At 42.9% G+C, this 14,376-nt stretch overlaps 1 protein-coding gene across 4 annotated transcripts in view; it reads right to left on the reverse strand.

The window, feature by feature from the left end:
- Nucleotides 1-14,376, reverse strand: part of TLE1 (TLE family member 1, transcriptional corepressor) — a 90,470-nt gene that overhangs the window by 58,325 nt on the left and 17,769 nt on the right. The window contains exons 5-6 of one of the 4 annotated variants that reach the window (XM_042912382.1): nucleotides 3,393-3,455; nucleotides 1,924-1,998 (exon numbers count right to left, since the gene is read on the reverse strand). In XM_042912382.1, coding sequence (XP_042768316.1) covers nucleotides 1,924-1,998; nucleotides 3,393-3,455 — 138 coding nt within the window. Of the gene's footprint in view, nucleotides 1-1,893; nucleotides 1,999-3,392; nucleotides 3,456-14,376 lie in introns of all 4 variants that reach the window. The other 3 variants (XM_042912381.1, XM_042912385.1, XM_042912383.1) reach the window with 3 other exon arrangements.

The following is a 14,376-nucleotide window of genomic DNA, read 5'->3' on the forward strand; positions in this document are numbered from 1 at the left end:
TTGCTAGCTATCAGAGCTAATCTGCCTTTATAATCTCAACAACATGTTTCCTGGATGAAAGCCATTCATAAAATTAGCGATTCATCTGCCCTTCTAGAGCAACCTGCTATTTTTATTTTCTGATTCAATTCAAAGTGGGTATTACCTATAAACATCTGGTTAATACAATTTCCTCCTTTCTAATGTGGAGGACTGGGCAGTGCCTTTGAGAATTTGTAGGTATGAGGATGATATGTAAAAATTGAGAGACTATCAGAAAACAAACATGTTCCACAAAGTTTAACTGGGTACTTGAGAACTGCTTTGCATATGTTTTTCTTTAATCAAAACAGGCTTTTCCATCCTCATTCATTTGGGTTAAAAAATTTCTGTGCTCGAGCTACAAGTACAATTTGCTATTAGTCTTTGCTAATCAAACACGGTACATGCAAAAGTACCAGCGAATATTTGATTTGATCTCTGAAATAAAGCAATTCATTACACAAGAAAAGGGTACAGAAGGCAGCCGACAAATGCAGATGTAATTGTGTTTTTTGTTGAAATGTGATTAGAGAGCCCACTAAGTAACAGTCAAAAATGTGATCTAAAGGGGGAGAAAGGCAGAGCCTGGGTCTGGGGGAAAGAGGAGGAGGGGAGAATTGTTTATGCAGAGCTAAGCTGTCAAGTGTAATAAAGCAGCTTGAATAAAATTTAAGCTGAAAATCCACTGAAGCTCCCCATTTCGGGGAGGAAAAAGCTATTAAAAGGAAATGAAGGTCACCCTCCCAGTTTATTTCACCTAATTGACTGCCAATAGCTTACCACAGGCAACCCGACTGCAGATCCGCAATTGAGAAACTGATGAAAGGAGAGTTTTCAAGCTGAGGCTCATTCTTTAATCCTCCTTGGCTCTTATGTTTTTTCTCCATCTCCAGTTGGGATGTAATTTTAAACCCTGATGGATTAACTGGTTCCATTGTCTGTGGCCGTCATTGGACTATGGCACTCTTAATCCGTACAGCAGCATGTCTAATTATCATTACAAAGTGTCTGAGGGAACTATAAAGACCAGCAGGGCATCTTCTCACAAGCAATTAACATAAATTGATAAATGAGTGATTTGAATCCGCTCAAGGCAGTCACATATGAATAAAATCAGAAAGGATGGTCCCTTGTTTCAGCTACTTCTCTGGCTTAGTCTGGAAGGGCAGCAAACATGAGAACCATCCAGGGTCCTGCAGTGGTGGGGGAAGGGCTCATGCAGGGGATGGACCGCATGGTTCACTGGGCTCATTAATGCAGAGCAAATGACCTGTGATTGACAAGCAGTCGCCAGCATGGAGTGCTAACTGAACTCAAGGCAGGAGAGCAGAAACCTGGTGAAAGGCTAGAGAGCACTGGGGCAGACAATTATCACTTCTTCAACGGCAAGAGAGCGCTCTTTTCATTGGGGTGCCACTTAAAAATTCATGAAGGAGGCACAAGAAAGGGAAAGAGCAGTTACATTGGGTCTAATACCCTAGATGACCAAAAAAGGGATAATTCTGAGACCTGTCTTGACCTCTCTGTGATCCAAAGGTATAAAAAAAGGTATAAAAAAAGCCAGAAGTAAGGGAAGTATATACAACTCTAACCTGAAGCTCTGATTTAACTAATAGAGCAAGGGTGATTTAAGTGTCAGAGGATACACGGCATTTATGTTCCCATTGAAAAGTAGGTATTTCTTCCCCTCCTCAACATGTTGCTATCACCTTCCTTATGCTCCTCTGTATTTCCCCTACACACCTTGCCATACCTAAGCCCCCCTCCCCCATACTTATCAAACAGGCCAATGTTAAACCACATAACACTATACAGATAGGTAGACAGATTAAGCCATCAAATTAATAAGAAATGAAAGCTGGTTATACACACTGTAGGAGGTAGACCTGGAAGGCCACGTACCCCGATGATGGCATTCAACTCTGCCATGGTCACCTGTTTGGCACGCTCGACGGCCTGGGCCACCTGTTGTTGATGCTTCGAAAACAAAGAGAAGAAAAAGTGTTAGCAAAGAACTTCACTGTACCTTCCAACAACAACAAAAACACAAAGGCACATGCAATGCAGATCAAGGAGACTATGGATTCAAATGTGAAGGTCTCAAGCACTTACTGCTATTTCACAGAACACAAGTACAGCAGGAAAAGGAAAACAGAGAAGGGCACTTCCCTATTTCTAACCAACACTAGTCCCCGCTTAACTTCAGATGGGAATTTGGGGCTTGGAATGATAGAAAAGTCAAAAAGGATATCCAAACTGATAACCCGAAGCCTTAGAAAATCAATAGTATGGGATTCGGAAGATCACCCTGGCCTGCAAAAGGGGTTTGTTGTAAGTTTGAACAGGTAAAGTTTACAGCTAGTTTAAAACCCCCATTTCTATACTGAAAATTTAAACTTGAAATCTTCGATTACTTCTCTGGCCAACAAATCTCAACCCACCAGCAGTTTTTGGGAACTCTGGGAATTCCTCTCCTTCTTTAGCCTTTAGATTTTTCATCCTCCTGAGGGGAAAACGAAGGACCCCCCACCCCCCCCTCAACAATTAGTTCACACGCTGGAAACACCCTGCATACCTCCCAACTCCACCCACAAATAAAAACAAAGCCACATCTTTGTTCTGGGAAGCATGAGACTTTAGCAGAAACCAGGATTACTCAAGTCTAACAACATGATGCCAAAGGTTAACAAATCGAACTTGTAACATCAAGTAGATGTTTTAGGCAGGAAAAGGCAGAGGGGTGCTATCCAGCAAGGAGCAGCAGATACTAACAAGAACACACACCCAGTATTCTAGCTGCGGGCCCAAAAAGCTTTTACAGCTTTTCTGTCTCAAGACACATGCATCCTGTACACACTTAAAACAGTTTAGCATTTATCGGCATGTATCCGAAAGTAAAGTAAACTTGAAGAGTATGAACATCCGCTTCCTTCGTGGACAGCGTGAAGTCAACCTGACTTGAGGTACAAGGACCGACCAATGAGACACCTGCTTTCATGGTCAAGTCAACCCTGATGGAACTATTCTGAAAACGCAGCAAAGGAAAAGCTCTCTAGAGGAAGGACACTTGAATCAGCAGCAGCTACCAGGCTTATACTACTCGTCAAAGAAAAGAAAAGCTGTTCTGTTTGATCGTCATTTTGCAGTCTTCCACAGGAAAAAAAAATTAATTTGGGGTTGAGCTACTGTCACCACTTTTACAGTGTGCCCTCAGATCTGTGAGATGGAATAGCAGGGGGTTTACACACTTCAGCTGTAACAGATGTTCTTCACACTTGTTCCTTGTGATAAAATTAACATCTTAAAACTAGCTAATTTGCAAACAGAGAAGCAACATAATTGCACTTTAACAGCTGAACAGTTTTACTTACTTCCTGAGACAGAAATGGAATGACTTGTGCACAAATTGTATTCAATCTCTTGGCGATTTCAGTCTATAAAGACAAAGCCAGATAAATGTTTAGTATACTTCATAATCAGTTCAGAAAGATAAAACTTCATGCCCAACACTTGAGCCCTCCACTACCTCACTCTCAAGGGCATAAAACTGGCTTTTCCCGGCCTGTGCTGCTAATATTTATCTGGAGATAAACAGCAGATATTAATCCCACTTGCAAAGTAAGACATAACCACACGCTTTATTGGTCACTTAAAGAAAAGATAATGGGTAGTTTAATTGAGTTGGGAAATCTGCATGGTTTAAGGCTGTATGATCCTTTAACCTGGTGATTGCCAAGCCCCTTGTACGCTTATTCAATTATGGTGTACCAACACACATTTACACTGTTACAGCAAGTTTATTCCTACTGGTGTCAGAGGCCAGCGGGGCAGGGGACCGGTCAAACACCATCTAGCTTTCAAGACAAAGTCGAGAGTGAGAGAGAAGAAAGGAGCCCACAGACCTCCTTCCTGCTTGTCCCCACTCTTTTTTTTTTTTTTTTAATGTTTAATTTATTTTTGAGAGAGAGAGACAGAACACAAGCAGGAGAGGAGCAGAGAGAGGGAGACACAGAATCTGAAGCAGGCTCCAGGCTCTGAGCTGTCACCACAAAGCCCGACGTGAGGCTCAAACTCATGAACTGTGAGATTGTGACCTGAGCCGAGGTCAGGTGCTCAACCCACTGAGCCACCCAGGTGCCCCCTTGCTTGTCCCACCTGTTATACAACTCATATTCGACTTCAACGTTAGTAGCCTTCACTGAGTCTCGCTGTCTCAAACAAGCCAAGAAAAACATTGCTGAAACAGAACCCAAGTCCAACATGAGGGTCATATTGAGATGTTCTAGGTATTTGTCAAGTTTGCCCACAATTCAGCATCAAATGCAAACACCTCCCTGACAGAGCCCAAGGGTCAGCTGAACATAACAAAATGTGTCCTGAGTGTCTGTGGCACAGACTATTGTAAAGAAAGCAGAAGTCCCTGCCTCGAGTCCAAATCCACAGCAGTCCCTCTGCTCTAAGGAACAAACTGGCCAAGAGAAGAAATAAAGGTGCTCTGCTTCCAGCCTAGGGGAGAATCTACCTGCCCACCCCACCTCCAACATCCTCCAGCACTGCAAAGCAGCTATGCTTTCTTCTAACTCTGAAGAACCAGTTCCGCTTGGAAAAAAAAAAAAAAAAAAAGTCATCTTAAAAGAGTCCCAGCGTTGACCTTATTTATTTCATCATTTTCTGTCAATGCTTACTAATGCCACCTCTATTACCGAATTAGGCAATGAAAAGGAACATGAGGAGAAGAAAATTATGAAGTGCACAGACCATGCCCTTGAGAAAGCGAGAATGGAATAAGTAAGATGAAGTAGAAAACTCGGGAACTGTGTAATCAAGTACATTAAAAAGAGCTGCCTTTGTCCTCCAAGATGATTCCAGTTAAATGAGCAACAAGGCCTTTGGTTTCATGGGATGGGATTTAGGCCAACCCAACCATTCTCCCTGACCACCAATGAGCTAGGGTTACATACAGACCTTGCCTTGGAAGAAAGGGGGAAATGACTAGCACAGAGAGCAAACCCGTGACCTTGCTTTAACCAGCGGGGCAAATAGATCTATGCAAAAAGGCTGAAGCTGTACCAGGTGCAAAAACAGAACTGGGTGAGCCCCACCCAGCTCGTATGATCACAGCCACACACTCAAGCTAACTCAAGGTCATGGTTCTCCTCGAAAGTATGGGCGGGCTTCCCTTTCTTTCACAACAGGGTTCTGCACTATATGTTTGGGTACGTGTGAAGGAGTAGGGATGCCCTTTGTGGACTTGTAGGTCGTCAGCCTCCACTCCATACATCCCAACAGTATTCTGTATTTTCCCCTTCTCAAAATTTCTCCTAAGATTTTCCACTTTTAGAGATGATATATGCTCACTTTGAGCATACACAGGCACACACACAGCTGTATATACAGAAATAAAAAAGAAAGTTAAAATAACCTTAAGTCTATCATCCATGATTAGTTAACATTTTGGTGATTCTGGAAAGCATCATTCCAGACTTTCATTATATATGTGCACACAAGCCCAGAGGGGAAACAGCTACTTCTACACGAAGAGGTCCCATTATAAACACTGCTTTTCCATAATATGTTATGTCTAGGAAAAAAAAAACGTATATGGGTACCTTTCCACTCAATAAATACACATATGACGGGCGCCTGGGGGCTCAGCCGGTTGAGCATCTGACTCCTGATTTCGGCTCAGGTCATGATCTCACGGTTTGTGTTGGACTCTTCGCTGACAGTTCAGGGGGTGGGGTGGGGGAGTCCTGCTTGGGATTCTCTCTCCCTCTCTCTCTGCCCCTCCCCTGCTTGTATGTGCTCGCTGGCACTCTCTCTCTCAAAATAAATAAATGAACTTAGAAAAACAACAACAAAAAAAGAACACCATCCACTATACAAGCATGCTAGTGTTTAAGCACTCCTGGTATCTGTAGATATTCATACTTCACTTAATTTTCCGTAATTACAAACTCTGTGTGGAATAACCCGCTACATAGATCTCCAAAAGGCATCGCTAGAAGTGAAACTGCTAGGTCAAAGTGTATACATATTTTACATTGTAATGCATGCTGATAAAGTACCCAGCAGAGAAGGTTACAATTTACAGTATCATTGGTCTATGAGGGGGCTTGTTCTCCTACCCAATGTCAATATTGGGTTTTGTTGACCTTTCTAAAATCTTTAGCCACCTAGTAGATTTTAAAAAATGACCTCATTTTTATTTGCATTAGATTCTCCCTTAAGTTAAACATCTTTTCATATTATTTATTGATCCACATTATATGTCCTTTTCTCTATTTTTCCTTTGGTGTTTCTTCATCACTTTTTGTAATACTCCTTTCCATATGACAAATACTGACCCTTTCCCATAGTTTTTCCAGCTTGCCACTTGTCTTTCAACCTTGCTTACTATGGATTTTTTTGCCGTAAGTAACTTTAAATTTTTATGTGGTCACAATAAAGAATTTTTTCCTGTGTTCCTGGCTTTCAGGCCAGGGTTAGAACACCCCAAAATTATAGAAGCCATTCTTAATTTTCTTCTAGGGCTGTTAATGGAATTTATTTTGTTTAAGAAGATGTAATTTGTAATAATAATTATATGTGTTATTACATAAAATGGCTTTAAGGGAGAACTAAACTTAATTGCCAGGGGACAGTTAAGACTCTGGAATGAACTCACGAACCTTTAATAATATCAAAGTTACTAAACACAAAAGGAGAAAAGTACAGATTAAAGCAGAGACAATATAAATTAGGGGAGAGTAGGTAAGAACGAAAACAGAAGAAGGTTAAAGATCAAAGCTCAAACCAATGAAGAAACATCAAAAGCCATACCATCTGCCCCGGGAATTCGCAATAAATGATCTGGAGAAAGAATGGAAATAAGAAAAACAGAGGAGGTTCTTATCCTAGCTGTCCCCTCCTCCGCCAGGTCTCAAAGCCCTCATCTTAAACTATCCTCTGACACGTGAGCTGGATTTTGAGCCATGAAGCTGAATTCAGATCTCACCTCTGACTTATTGACATTCCTCCAGCTGCCCTGGTTCTCCACAAAGAGAGTACCTACCCTCCCGAGGATGCCACTTGCTTCCCTGATAGTATGCTCTGGGCGTTCTAAAATATCCCCCCCCCCCCCCCACCCCAGGACGGTTTCATAAACATTCTTCCCAGCCCTTAAATAAAACAGTGTGGATGATAGCATAAAAACTGACAATAATTCTTCAGTATTACCTCTTGCCTGAATGCAAGGATATTCTTGATAAGACCTTTCATTTAGCACAAATTAACAAGGTGCAGTTTTCCACTTGTGCTTCTAATTCCTAACCACAGAGTTTGCAAGCAGGTTAAACTGGACGTGTGACCCTGCTTCAGCAGGGATTGAGAAAGTTCTGTGACTCTTTCAAGACTGCCTTCTACGTCTTCCGAGGGCTGGACAACTCCGGGGGGGGGGGGGGGGGGGAAGAGCGTTGAAGGGGGGAACCTGAAGGCTAACCATATTTTCCACCTAGAAATCCTTCTCCTGCCCAAAGCTGAAGATTATATTCGGTCCCTGCTAATAGTCATAACGCTTATAAATAAACTTTCCCTGTGCTTGTATTTCTGACACCACATAAGGCAACAACATTAAGTCAGCGTTCAAGAGCTTTCCCCAAACCAGATTTGCAAGGAAACTTAGTGCCCAGAAGCTTAACCAGCAGGTGAAAGGCTCCAGTATCAAGCCTTACTTCATGAACAGCTGCCACACTGAAGCAGCAAGCAGGAAACAGGAATCCAAACTGCCTGTCCAGAAAGATCTTCAATTCTCCTTGTCAATGCCAACTCCCCATACTGATTTGGTTATAACAGGGTTGGCTCTCCTAATCCAAAAACTTGGGTTTGCATCTCAGCAAATGAGTAGGAGGTGTCCTCAGGGAAGTCACTTCAACTGCTGGGCCCCAGGTCTCTGCCAACCTGCTTTAGTGTTTCATCAGAATCAAGTGAGCAAATATGTCAACTATAGCTACACTACTACAAAGTGCTATGCTCTTGGGGCACCCGGGTGGCTCAGCTGATTAAGCATCTGACTTCGGCTCAGATCACGATCTCACAGTTTATGAGTTCAAGCCCTGCATCGGGCTCTCTGCTGTCAGCACAGAACCCGCTTCAGAGCCTCTGTCTTTCTGCCCCTCCCCCACTTGCTCTCTGTCTCTCTCAAAATAAACAAACTTGAAGGAAAAAAAAAGACAAAGTGTTACACTCTTACCCCAACTCTTGAAGGCCTGTCTCAAATCCAGTCAGAAGCTGCCCCATAACACCAAAAACACTTGTCTAGGCCCTTCAAGATCTTCCACAGCATTTACTGTCATTTACCAAACTAAGCCTCTATGTCAATTTATTTTTTAATTTTTTTTTAACATTTATTCATTTTTGAGAGACAGAGCATGAGTGGCGGAGGGCCAGAGAGACAGGGGAAACACAGACCCTGGAGCAGGCCCCAGGCTCTGAGCTGTCAGCAGAGCCTGATGCAGGGCTCGAACTCACAAGCCATGAAATCACGACCTGAGCGGAAAGGTGGAAGCTTAATCGATTGAGCCACCCAGGTGCCCCAAGCCTCTATGTTTAAAATCACATTTACATAAAGCTTCTGTACAGTTTCTTACCAGCTTTTCTGGCATTAAAGTCTTCTCCGTGCAAGATGGGAAGCATGAGAACAAGACATCCACTGAACAGGGACACAGCTCCTCACCATACCTGCCCCACCAACACTGACCACACGGTATACATTCAACACACTTTGAAAGGAATGTTTCACTAAAACTAAAATGGAATCTCCATACACCCTAAACTCAATGACCAAGATGCAACCAGATAAGATGTGTCTGAACAGTGTTTGAATAAGGCTTTGTTCACATGAAGAAATCATATCTAAGCAAGGAGAAGATCCACGTACATGTATTTTTTGACCGAGTTAAATATGGTCAAATACCTCCAAGGCCAGCTATGAACCAAACCCTGGTGTATCTTTGCAGGGCTTTTGAACTGAACACATGTTCTTCCGGGCATCTGAACTTAAAAGTTGTAGGATCTTATGATTCCGAAGAGCTCGGCTCTCCAGTTTTTCATACTCCTTATACCTTCCATCTACTTACTAGCCTGAAGAGTCCACTCCCCAACGTCTGCCCATTTCTCCACTACACAGAGTAATACAGAATGAGTGTTGTCTGAAGCACAAAACAGGGCGAAGACTGCTTAAGAATAATTGTCCATGGGTCTCCAAGCAATCCAATGAATGGCACCTTGCCCAAAGTCTGCTTAGGGAGGGGAAACTCCACCACCATTAAATTGCAAATTGAAGGATCATAAAAAATGCTGCTTGTGCTGAGGGCTGGCAAACTGATCTTTTGGTTTCCTTGAACCAAGCGGGAAGCCAAGAGAAAAACACAGTAAAGTGTTGGTAAGAAGTGTCTGGCAACAGATAAACGGGCAAGAACATGAAAATAAAGCATACAAAAAAAGAAATAAATAATCTCTAAATCCCTTATGACTGGAAGCTTCTGAGTCTGTGAATTGACAACCTGAAATACAGAAAAAAACCCCCACAAAAAACAGTTCAATCTCACTGACAACCAAGGTGGGTCATTCTGCACCAGTTAAGTTAGTTTATTAAAAAAAAAAAGAATTAATAAAAGCCAACAATGATGAGTCCTCTGGGAAGCCAGAACAATCAAACATTACTGATGACAGAGTAAATTGGTATAGTCGTCTTGGAAAGAACTCGGCAATGTGTTTCAAGAGCATGAAATTATTCAAACCCTTTGGTAAAGCTTCCCACAGCTAAGAATTTATCCTAAGGAAATAGTTCAGATGAAAAGCATTCCATGCATGAAGCTGTTCACTGCGGCACTCGCTTCAAAGCAAAAGAGAAAAAGCCAGGTAAAGATATAAGAGCAGTTCAACACATCACAACCATCTGCAGAGTTTTTGAAAAACTTAACATTTGCCCTCCTGATATATCAGTTGTCTAATACTAGGAGAATGTTTAAATATACTACATCAACCCAAAGGCATGGCTAGCAACCATTAAAGTCATTTTTATGGATAATGATGCTTAAATGGCCAACACATTTACTAGGTGAAGCAAGAGGGGAAGAACAAAGATGTGGTGTTAGGCTGCCTATTCAAAAAAAAAAAAAAAAAAAAAAAAACGCATGTGGCCAAGCACTGTAATTTGATACCCAAAATAAAAACAGTAATTATGCTGGGGTGGCAGGGTTATCTGTAACTTTTTTTCCCCCTCCAGTGGCCTTGGGAACACCACCCTTGATTTACTGTTTAAGTGTATGATTACATGGGGAAGGGAGAAAAGAACGGTCAGACCCACTCACTACTCCTGTGACTGACAAGTGGCACTGACTTAAACCCTGAAACCCTTGGGGTGTGCCCAGCCTCTTACAACCCTCTTATCACACATGGAAAAACCAATGTCTAAAGGAAATGATTGGCCCAGGATCATAAAGCAAGATTAGAAACCACTTTCTCTGCCTAGTCCTTTCTCTAAGAAGTAGAAGTGGGAAATAGGGACACACTCAAAACCGGAAACAAAGCTGATGAACTCAGCCTTGTTTGCTAAGCAATACAGCCAAACAGGACCACAGCAGCTCAAAGCCAAGAGCGTGTTATTCCTCAGCCAACAATGGTACCACAACAAGTGGCCCCAGTCTGTCACTGATACGGCAGAAGTGCTCTGCAAGGCAGAGCAGGAATTTCATAAGGGACCTCCGTTAATAAATTGCAAATAAAGAGTAGCCGCCCCACTCTGCATTTTCATCCTCCCCTTCACAGGCAGAGAGAATCAGTGCATCAGCCCTAACATCAGACAATCTAGCTCCACCATAAAGCAAACTCCACAAAAACACATCCACGAATACATTTCTATAATCCTAAAGATGACATCTGATATACCTAAGAAAAATTCAAGATGTTTGAATAAAAACTGCGTACCTAAAATGATATATGCAAAACACTGTAAACAATCTTTCAATACTCTGCCCTGTCCTTTACAGGAGGAGAAAGGCTCCTTGCCTGGAGAACTTCTTCAGAAGGTCGGCTATTTAGCAGACCTCCACATGCCATCCCAGCATGATGGCACCTTGCTTCACAGGTATGCTAATGGAAAGATAATTTTATCTTATATTCTAATGAATCAGAGTAGCTTTCTGTTTAAAATATAAATACGTAGATAAATGACTAACCACATTTTGGGGAAATCCAAATGGAAAGGGTCTGGTGTCTCTTTGAGGTTTTAATGGTTTAACGAGGTTGTCAGTGGTTTTCAAACTTAAGGGTGCAGTGAGATCACATGAAAGCCTTGTTAAAACACAGATGACTGGGCGCCTCCCCCCCACCCCCCCACCCCCCCCCCCCCCCCCCGCCCCAGACTGAGTCCAGAGGTCTGCAGCCCAAGCATCTGCATTCCTAACAAGTTCCCAGATGATCTGCAGCTATTGGACCAGGAACCCACGCTGAAAACATGGTCCACCAGGACAGTGGCTGCAGCGACAACTGCTTAGTGCACAAACAGGGCCGACCCTCTCACACCTGTCAATCTGTACAGGTTCCCAGAGAGAAGGGGCTGAAAGGTTAGCAAAACCTGTCTGGGGTCAGAAACAAGCAGGTAGGGAGGTCAGGCCCATATCTCCCCCAAGGCCTTGCCACAGAAACAAGCAGGTAGGGAGGTCAGGCCCATCTCTCCCCCAAGGCCTTGCCACAAGCCACGGAGCCCTTCTCCACTCAATTTTACCAAATTAGAGCAAGACAGGAACACAACCGGGGGGGGGGGGGGGGGGGGGGGGGGGGATGTAGGAGCACATTTGCCTACTGTGGGAAACCTCAAACAATATTCATTTAAATGATTCCATCCCTGGCAATGTAGTCTCGCCCCTGCTTAAACCCTATGATTAAAACAAAACAAAGAGTACCAGATGACAGAAACCCTTTAGTGGCTCAATTAATCAGAACAGAAGTCACCAATTACTGGCAGATAATAACTTTTATGTCCTACCTCCCCCTCATTTGGCAGCTCCTACCGTGTTCTAAACCTGAGCCCTTTCCAACTGGGCGCATACTCCATCCTCCCCCCTCCCCATCTTTCACACTCCCGGCTCCTCTGAAAACAAGGAGGGGTTAAAAGGAAGGGGAGGGGGAAAAAAACCCCTGCTGAAGGCTGCTGGGGCTGAGATAGCAACACTAATTGCTCCCATTCTCTGGCTCCTCGTGAGGCAGATTGTAGGGGCCTGCATCTCCGGAGAAAGCTCTCAGCAGAGCAACTCAAGTGCCCTTAATTGTTTATGTTCTTAATGCAGAGCCTCTTGAATGCATTCATTTTTAATAGCAGGCTTGAGTGTGGGGCCCATCAAAGAATGACAAAGCAACTCTATTCATTGGTTCTCTGTCCTGCAATGATGGTCTTTTGATTTATTTGCAAATGACAAGCCTGGCAGGCCCCACTTGAGGGCTGCCCTCATTTTTTTTTTTTTTTTGTAAGAATTCAGTTGCATTTTCCAAGATGAAGTTGAGTCTGCAACACTGTGTATTTGTGTAAAAATTTTCCCCCTTCAGTTCCTTCTAATTAATGACTTAAATGTTTTGACCCAACTGTTGCCAAGCAGAGCATTTGGGCTTTAATTTGTCATTTTGGTAAAGATGCATCCTTGACAAAAGCATCGCAGCTGTTTCAGGGCTCAAACAGCACATTTCCATTATTCAGAAACCCTTGTTACGGAGTTCAGCAAGTGCTGCTCACATGAAATAGTACGGACTTGTCCCGTGATGGAAAAAGACAGCTTTTGGTGGCCCTTAAAGGAAAATGCACTGCTATGCCACAGAAGGTTTTCAAGATACATTCCGTGGGGTGAATCACAGAACACGACCATGAAGTCACCACCTATTGTTCTCGCTCTGGAAAGAGAACAAGCCTCTCCTGGAACACACCCAGAGCAAGCCCACACCTTTCACCCTCTTCACGGGTCTTAGTCATTAGGGAACTCATGAGAAATTAGATAATATCATACAATAGCAGGGTTAGTGGGAGGAAAAGCAGACTACATCATCCTGGCACGAAGGCTAAAATTACAATTACGAAAATAAAACATGCCTATGTAAAGACAAAGACTGCACAGGAATATGCAAAAATCCAGTTACCTCTGAAAATGGGGTTTAGGAGGCTGTTCTTTTTCAAAAATTGTTAACATTATTTTCCTCCCAAAAGAATGTAGTAACACCTACCTTTTAGAACTGTGTAACCTGTCTTTGGTTGGTACTGACTTCCAACCGTCTACAATCACCATCTCCACGTCTTCCGTCACGACAAAGCAAACAACCAGTGCACATTAACTGTATAAAGCCCTAGCCATCATTATTAGCTTTACCATTAACCATTGCCTCGTTTCCCACATCTTGTTTGGAGATCACTGAATAAATAGTTGGGCACTGAGTATTTCCCTAAACAGGTTGGAATCTTTAGCCAATCCAGATAGTGGGAAAGGAAATTCCAGCCCGGGGTGACCATGAGCCAGGGATTCCCAAACTTTAAAAAGCATGCTGCAGATGAATGACCCACACATATGCATGACGGCTGCTATTCTTCTTCCAAAGCAACTTCTTAGGGAAAGAAAGCAGCTACCCTACCGGGAGGCCTAGCCCATCAGTGCCATGTGGCATGGCAGCAGAATGGCCACAAGTTAGATACAGGTTTGTGATGGTGAGCACCCAGGCAAAGCCTTCAGAGCCCCAAATTCAGTCTCAACTGGGAAGTCCCACCCCTGGGCTTTATTCCTCACAGGCTGAGCTACTGGAAAGGTGGTCCTTTGGGAAGGAAGACAAGGTTCCTGGCCTTTCCCAGTTGGAACCTGGGATTCTCTTTCCAATCCACAATCGAAGAAGCCCACAAAGCTCCAGAATGCAGCAAGTATGGGGGGCAGGGGGAGCCATCACAGGCTGGGAGCCACTGAGGTAGAAAAAGAACCGTGCACAGTGAAATCAACAGTCAAGAAACAAATTATTTTCTTGAAAAGCATCTTAGATCATGATTAAAATGAAATGTGGGATGCTGGTGAAAATTTTCAACGCATACTCCTTTTGCAAAAGTTTTTAAATATTTAGAAGAGGGTAAGTACAAGGATTCTAGATGACAGACTTCACTAGTGTATTAAAGATTCACAGAGTATTTACTCAGCAATGCAAGTGGAGGCAAACAGGAATATCATTTTAAATATAAAATTAAATTACTAAAAAAAAAACCCAAAAAACAAAAAAACAACCCTGACCATAGCATCACAATGCAATCTGTGGAAAAATCTAAGCAACAAAAAAATTACCAACTCTTCAAAA

Source organism: Panthera leo, chromosome D4, assembly GCF_018350215.1.
Source record: "Panthera leo isolate Ple1 chromosome D4, P.leo_Ple1_pat1.1, whole genome shotgun sequence".
NCBI classification, from domain to species: Eukaryota; Metazoa; Chordata; class Mammalia; order Carnivora; family Felidae; genus Panthera; species Panthera leo.